Source organism: Salvia miltiorrhiza, chromosome 1, assembly GCF_028751815.1.
Source record: "Salvia miltiorrhiza cultivar Shanhuang (shh) chromosome 1, IMPLAD_Smil_shh, whole genome shotgun sequence".
NCBI classification, from domain to species: domain Eukaryota; kingdom Viridiplantae; phylum Streptophyta; class Magnoliopsida; order Lamiales; family Lamiaceae; genus Salvia; species Salvia miltiorrhiza.
The window spans coordinates 47,342,113-47,350,694 of NC_080387.1; the positions used below are offsets into that span (position 1 = coordinate 47,342,113).

Below are 8,582 nucleotides of genomic sequence, written 5' to 3' on the forward strand. Positions count from 1 at the left end.
ACTTAATTTTTTCTTAAAATGTGGGGCCTTCTAGTTTACAACACTAATTTCACACTCCTTAACCTACATGCCCAAAAGAAAGGGGACAACATTATTGGGACGGAGGGAGTAATATCCAAGCGAAGCATGCCAATACAACGGAAAAAATGAAAAGTCGTTGCTGTTTTATAAGTTTGTGATTCCTCAACCTGAGCGCTCTATTTTCCTCTTCGACGCAAGCTATTGTTCGTTGAATTTTTCTTCGCATAACCACAGATATTCTGGAAAAAAATTCGGAAACGCCAATTTGTGAGGAGAGATAAAATATCTAACTGAATATTTATTCCTATAAACTAATATTAGATATAAATGATTACCCCTGATTATGGAAAAAACGTCTAACACTCCAATGGAATTTACTAGTTTGACCTTTACTTAGTTATATACGGCTGACTTTCCATATTGAAACTAGACCACACGATTAATTGTATTGGATGGCCAAGATTTCTTCTTTTTTCTTCATAACATATAAGGCTTCTTCATTGAACTTTATCCTATATATATATAGGGATGGGCTACCGTGAGAGCACATCTTAAAATAAGAAATAAGAGCAATTTTTAATGTATGAATTTTATGTAGAACACGTATGAATTCGCTGTATAAAGGTATGAATTGTGAAAAATAAATTTTTGCTACCTTTGTGATTCGAACTCAGGACCATAAATCCATCCAACATGATTACGAATCAACCGTAGATTTTGATGATCTAAGGGCTGAAAGTGATTCTTACTTTATATCTTAAGAAATGCTTTTATAGTGAGAATGACTGAATGAGTATGTAAGATTGAATAAGTTGCTTGTAATGCATTAATAGTCATAATTCCGTTAATTGGTGAAATTTAGCTCTTTCTAGGATTCGAATCCATATTTAAATGATTACTCATGTATTACAAACACCTTATTCAATCTTATATATTGAATGAAATGAAATTTTATTGATCGAACCAAAAAAGAAAAGGAAGAAGAAAAGGAGCGGAAGAGGAGAAAAAACCTAAAACCTAAATCAATCTTGGATATTAATTTATTTATATCAATTCACATTCTCACAAAATTAAGATAATATTATGATTATGTCATTTCTCTCTCTATACACATATACAATATAGATTTTTAATTTTTTTTTATAAAAATATATCTAGACACTTGCACAAGTTGCACAAGTCGAAAATAGATAATGATATATAGAATATTTAAAAGGGTAATACATAACCAACAAAATTTTAAGATAGTGTTACTATATGATGCTGTAAATTTGTAGGCATTAGGAGAATTCTCATTACTAGATGTCTAGTTAGTTGATAACGACTGAAGACTCCAAAACGGCTTCGTCGGACGTCAAGAGTCAATTTAAAAAAAATAATAATAATAAAGCAGCCGATAAATGGACCACAAATAGTTGAAATATATCAAACGTGTATATAATCACGTGTTGACTTCGTCAATTTCAATAAATTTGTTCCCCGATTCATCAACAATATCGTGTATATACACCCACGTAACACACACTCAAATACTGTCCAAACTCCAAAAAGAAAAAAAATGCAATTCTCGCATGTATCCAGTGACGTAGCCAGACATTTTAATCAGGGGGGGCCAAATAATAATCATAATATAATAAGTTCATAAAAAAGAATATAGAAGACTCCGAATAAATAACAATCTCAATAAAATCACAATATTGCTTTAGTTGCACTACAGTATTACAAAAATAAAAATAAATTTCCTACCATTATAACATTTCCCTTCTATTTTTCATGTTTTGAAACCGCTGCATAATCGCTTCATTAGTAACATTTACAAATACATCTTTTTCGATGTAAGATACCAGACAATCATTTAACAGCTTATCTCCCATACGATTGCGTAGAGCACTCTTTATGAACTTCATAGCTGAAAAAGCTCTTTCCACTGTAGCTGTAGCAACTGGTAGAACCAATGACAACTTGATTAACTGATAAACTAACGGAAAAACTTCATGTTTTCTTGTAGAAACCATCTTTTGAGCCAGACCTCCGATCCCTAATAATTTTGAGAACTTTTCATCTAAGCGCACATCAAAAATAAAGTTCTCAAGCTGACTTTCAAGTTCATACAAAGTTACTTCAGAAAATTCAGATGGGTAAAGCTTTGCAAGGCGAACCAGCTTCTTGACATCAAATGCAGAAAATGAATCTCTAGGATCCAAGCATGCCATGCATAAAAGTAACTCTGTGTTGATTTCATCAAAACGATGATTTAACTCTAGAACTTGCATATCAATCACAGAATAAAATAACTCAACTCGATAATGATGGAGATTGGTCATTTTCTCAACTCTACGTCTTCCTCTTCCTCGAGCTACATATTCATCCTCCATATCAAGCATAATTATCTCATGTGTGCTACAAAACTTGGAAACTTCAGTCAACAAAATCTCCCAACCATCATCTCTCATCGCTTGCAAACGTGTTTTTGCCACTTTAACAAGATTCATAGCATTAACAATATCTTGATCCTTTCTTTGTAGCACTTGAGATAGTTCATGTGTGATTCCCAAGATTTTCCTCATAATATGTAACACAAACACAAACTCAAAGCGATTCATAACGTCTAACAAATCAATGGCTTCAGCCCTCTGTGCATCATCATTTCCATTCTTCCCAACATACTCAAGAACATCAATAATAGAAGAAAATAAATGCATTAGGTTGATAAGAGTACCATAATGAGAACTCCAACGAGTATCCCCGGGCCGCTTCAATTCCATCTCTTGATTTAATCCTCTTCCCGTATTAATTTCACCATTTGCAATACCTTCAATGATTTTTTCTCTTTGATTCTCTCGAAGCATATCTCTGCGCTTACAAGAACCACCAACAACATTGCATAATCGTGTGACAGTATTAAAAAATGACCCAATACTTGTATGTTTTTTAGCAACAGCAACAATTGTGAGTTGAAGTTGATGAGCAAAACAATGAACATAATAAGCACTAGGAGTTCTCTTAAGTATCAAACTTTTCAACCCATTGAACTCACCTCTCATGTTGCTTGCACCATCATATCCCTGACCTCTCAAACTGGAAACACTTAAACCATGAGTAGAGAACAAAGAATCAATACCCATCTCAAGTGAGGTTGAAGCTGTATCACTAACATGCACAAGACCAAGAAAACGTTCAATAACACATCCATTCTTATCCACATAGCGTATAACAACACCCATTTGCTCCTTGACAGATACATCCCGACACTCATCAACTAAAATAGAGAAAAAGCCATTTCCAATATCCATAATGATAGCTTTTGTTGTCTCAACTGCAGCTGCATTTATGATATCACTTTGGATGTCAGGAGATGTAAGCTTGAGGTTGTCAGGAGCATTTTTCAATACAACATTAGATATATCTTCATTGCAAGAAGCAACAACTTTCAAAAGCTCAATAAAATTCCCTTGATTTAAGGATCTTTCCGACTCATCATTTCCCCGAAAAGCTAAACCTTGCATAATAAGATAGCGAAGACAAACAACCGAAGCATTCAATCTACAACGATAATCAATCTTAGATTGTTTTGATACTCTAGAAAGATTCACTTCAATGTGTTGGGCTTGATTCATCAAATCTTCACATGCCAATCTACATCTATTATGCTCACTAGTATGGTCTCCAACATGATATCTCAATCTTTCTTTTTTGCGCCAACAATTAAATCCTCCAGATACGAAAGCATCATGTCCCTTTTCACTACGCCCCGATGAAAAGAGATAACAGTTTAAACAAAAAACTGCGTCTTTTGTAATGCTATATTCTAGCCAAGTCTTGAATTCATCAAACCAAAATGGAACAAATTTGCGTTTTCGATTTCCTTCCATCTTTTGAGGAAAGTCATGATTCCGTGGCTGACATGGACCTTTCAATAAATAGGCTCTACGAACCTGCTCAATTAAATTTGGTGGATAGCTCATTATATCAAGTCGTAGTCCCGGATCACTTGGAAGATTTTCTAAATCGATTTCAATATTCATTCCCTTTGTTGATGCTTGAGGTGGAGAATCAACTCCAATGCTCACTTCCTTTGGTAATATTTGAGGATGTTCATTCACTGATGAAGATGGAACATCTACCTTGGGAGATGCTTTCGAATAATAGCGTTCCATTTATCTAAAATATAATAAACAAAATTAAACAATAAATAAATAATAAATAAACAAATAAATAAAGATGAAACAAAGGAATAACTAAACAATTAACTCAGTTTTTGATTATACACGTTTCAAATGAAAGGAATTAAGGAAACTAGGGAAGACCACTTTGAATAAACAAATATACAAATTTCAATGGCTTTAAGAGTGTTTTTTTTGCTTTACACGTGTTGTTCAAAGCCAAATCCCATGGCCATATGTATTTCTTTTTCTTTTCTTCCACTTTAGTCTTTGGAAATCATGGAACCTCCAGTTCAGATCGCAACAGCGCCGCGGAAGGTAATCCTTTTTTGCTATTCATGTTTATTATTTTTATGATGATTTTCGTTGATAATTGATGTTATTATTCATACGCATACCCTGCTTATTAAAGGGAAAACTCATAAAATTGAATTAGGGCTTGTGATTTGGGGATATTCTTACTCTAAATTAGTATGATGTGCAACCTGCAGTGTTGATGGAGCAGCGGTGGTGCCGTGGTGGTGAGGGTCGTCGCAGCGTCGTCGTTGGAGTAGGGGCGGCGTTGGAGTTGCTGATTGCGGGGAGAGAGAGAGCGAATTTCTGGGAGAACCGCAATCAATGAGGGAGAAACTAGGATTGAAACTAAAATAATATTATTTAATTATTTATTTAATATTAATGTGAAATTACTAAAATACCCCTAGTTTTTTTTGAAATTTCCAGTGGGGCCCAGTGCCCCCACTGCCCCCCCTCTCCCTCCGTCACTGCCAGTTAACTCATTACTCTCATAACACTTTATAAAGTGGGATTTATTTTTCACTCATAATAACTCTCAATTAACATTTCTTAAGACCCGTGTCACTCTCAATTGTTTATATTTTTGTGAGACGGAGGGAGTATAAGTGTATAAGTTATTTTCTCTGTTCACAATAAGTGTGGTCTTTTTATCATTTTCATTCATTTATAATAAGTATGGTATTTCATTTTAATGCATATATCATTATGCTTTATCCATTTAGACATAATATTTATAAAAAATCTATTTCACGAATCATTTATTTATTACCTACCAATCAATTTAATTAGACTTTTTTTTTCACTTTATACACATCTCTCAATATTTTCTTAAATATGTGTCCCCATATCCACACCACAGTTATCGTGGACGAAGAGAGTAATATTTAATTTTGAAAAGTCGTAAGTTTTACTATTTTTATCTAATTTAAACATTCTTCTTAATCTCTGTGACGAAAAGAAGTGAGTTGTGTTTAGTGGAACAGATGAAATATATGTACTTTGAGTTTTTTTAGGTTATATAGTTTAGGTTTTTATTTATATAGTATGAAATTATGTACCCCCTCCGTCCCGTGAAACTTGAGTGATTCATTTTCAGCACATATTTTAAGGAGTTAATATTTTGTATGTTAAGTATGGTATGTGAAAAAATGAAAAGGTGAATAAATGAAAAAAAAATTGCTATATAAGAAAAGTATTCAAACTTTGCGGGATAATATGAATAGGAATATTTGCTCAAGCTTCGCGAGACGGATGAAGTATAATATGCTCCATTTATATGTTGAATCGTTTGTTAACCCATTTGAATTGTAGTAGAATTTATTTAAGTTTTATTTGATGAGTATATAAATAATGTATACTTATACTATTATATTTAGGGTTAATTACGTTAAAACTCATGAACTTTACCCCAATTTTAAATTTTTCCATAAACTTTAAATTTTGTCTGGAATACCTTCAATTTAAAGGGTTGCTCAATTTTTCCACAATTTTCATAATTCCCCAAATTAGAAGCTAACATGGCTCTTTTTAAGTTACTGGAAATATGACATGGAACTACCGGACGATGAGTAAAACGACGTCGTTTAGTCCTCTGACCTCTCTCTCTCAACCCAGACTTCCTCCGTCATCTCTTCCTCTAACACAGGCTGGCGAAGGTCGTCGTCCCCTTCTTTCCCGGCGAAGGTCGCCATCTCTTCAGCCACCGTCGTCTCTCTCTGTTTCTTCCTCTCTCTCGCTCGCTCAGACTGGAAAGCAACGGCCGCATCGAGGTCGCTTCCAGACCCTCAATTTCAGGCGCCCGCCGTTTGACACACTAGCTTCTCCCCTCAATCCCAATTGGTGGTGGCGTATATAAACAGCAGCGAGTGCCCGAAGATGGTGGCGATCGCCGCAAGTCCAATCGGGTCTGGATCCAGCAGAGATCTCGGACGGCCAATTTGGAGAAATTAGGGTTAGCGGTATCGTAGAAGAAGGCAGGGGATTTGGAGCAGAAATTGAGCTGAAAAATCTCGATGAGGAAAAAGTTATCAAGTTCTGCAAGAAAAATTTGGCAGCATTCAAAATTCCAAAGAAGGTTTTAATCACTGATTCACTCCTTAAAATCGCATCTGGGAATATCCAGAGGCGGGCTGCTTCCGAACACTTTCTTGCACAAATATCTATTGCGACCGTGGCGGTCGCCGATGGCGAGCTGGAGGTGCGGGGAGGAGGCGTCAGTCTCGAGGAAGTGGTGGGGCAGGGGAGCGGGGGACCACCTGACGGTGGTGATGAAGGCATAGGCGGCGGAGGAGGGGTGAAGGGAACGAAGTTTGGAGAAAAGAATAGAGACGAGTTGCATCGAATAAATGTCGAGGATGGCGAGCTGTTGTCGGTGGCGTAGGTGAGGAGGCCGGCGGTCCTTTGGTGGACGTCCATCGGAGTTGGGGGAGGGGTGAAGGGAACAACAATTTTGGGGAGATGGATGAATATTTTTTTGTTTTTTTATTTTTATTTTTTTTTATTTTTCAAATGTCAATTTTCTAGTCCAAGTAGGCTTGGAAAGTCAGTTCAGTACTACCATGTAGGCGCCAAGTCAGCTCGATACTCACCGGAGCTCAAAATCGTGGAAAATTTGAACAAGCGTTTAAATTCAATGAATTGAAGGTAAAAATTGAAGTTTATGAAAAAGTTTAAAAACGGGTCAAAGTTCATGGTTTTTGGCGTAATTACCCCTTATATTTACAGTAGCAACTTTTGGTTATATTCAAGCTGGGCGAATGACGACTAATTAACAAAATAAATGAACTTACAGTACTTGAGTTATATACATTCGTATTCAATCTGACTAAATTCGTTCAAATTCAATTATAACTAGTGTTTTTTTTTTCAAAGGTTATAATTACTTAAGTACGTTTGACTCTCTTTTTTACTTTTATTTGATTTCAACTCAACTATATCTAGAATTAAAACTCATCTATTAGCTCACGAGCTACTAGAGCTTGATTCATGAATAATTCAATTAGGGTGTTTACTTTGAAGAATTAATTTTAATAAATGAAATTAGTGAAATTTTATTTAGATGAATTAAAACTTTGGAATATCTCAAGACCTTTGATTATTCTATAGTTAAAGGTAGTTTTGTTTGATTCATATCTCATTTAAACGATGGAATTTGATAAATTTTATTTAAAATAAAAATACTCAATCATACAAAATAAACGCCTCCTTAAAAGTTAAAATAAATTTAATTTAAGATTTGACTACTTAAACATACGACCAAGTTCAAGCTTGAGATTTTTTTTAATAGTTATTACCCAAAAAAAGAAAAAGTACACTCACATTTGTTTAGATGACTCAAATCCTCAACATATTAATTAAAAGAGAAAAGTCTTACCAATAAACTGTGTTTCGTCGTCTGAGACTTGAGATTATTAAACATGTATACTAGATGTAATAGTTTATTAAAATAAAAAATTAATGAAAATTAATAAACAATATGAGATGGAGTTAAACTCTCGAAGACGCCCATATTCACCCTGCAAGCACAAGCTAATTAGTAACCAGATTTAAAATCAATATGATACTCCCTTCGTCCCATAAAGCATGACACGGTTCGTTTCGGTACGAAAATAAAAAAATTACTCCCTCCGTCCCACTAGACTTGGCACACTTGCCTTTTTTGTTTGTCCCACTAGAATTGACACTTTCCTAAAATAGCATGTGGTCCCTACTTTCTCTACTCACATAAAATAAGTGGACCCTACCAACTTAGTGCCAAGTCTAGTGGGACAGAGGGAGTAGTATTTTGTGTGTTAAGTGTGGTAGGTGAAAAGTGAAAAGTTGAATAAAGGGTAATTTTTTGCCATATTTAGAAACAAGTCAAGTTTCGTGGGACAAACTAAAAAGGAAACTGTGTCATGCTTCGTGGGACAGAGAAAGTAGTTTTTTACCTCTAAAAAAAATTGATAGGTTTTTGAAGCTTAAAACTAATCACAAGTTTAACCCGTTAAGTTGATGATTAATTTCAAACATAGTAAATTTTTGTTCGAACAAATATTAATATTAATATAATTAACAAGTAATTAACTTGGTGGTCTAAATAAAAGCAATGGCAAACTTTAA

The 8,582-nt window shown here is 34.7% G+C and overlaps 1 protein-coding gene and 1 long non-coding RNA gene across 2 annotated transcripts; one reads left to right on the forward strand and one right to left on the reverse strand.

Annotated features, from left to right (window-relative positions):
• Window positions 1-1,673: 1,673 nt before the first annotated feature.
• On the reverse strand, window positions 1,674-3,527 carry LOC131009012 (uncharacterized). Its single transcript, XM_057936199.1, has one exon. The coding sequence runs from the start codon at window positions 3,525-3,527 to the stop codon at window positions 1,770-1,772; it is 1,758 nt and encodes a 585-aa protein (XP_057792182.1). The 3' UTR covers window positions 1,674-1,769.
• Window positions 3,528-4,191: 664 nt separating this feature from the next.
• On the forward strand, window positions 4,192-4,893 carry LOC130987841 (uncharacterized). Its single transcript, XR_009089860.1, has 2 exons — window positions 4,192-4,502; window positions 4,676-4,893. It is a non-coding gene; the product is annotated as an uncharacterized LOC130987841 (long non-coding RNA).
• Window positions 4,894-8,582: the final 3,689 nt, after the last annotated feature.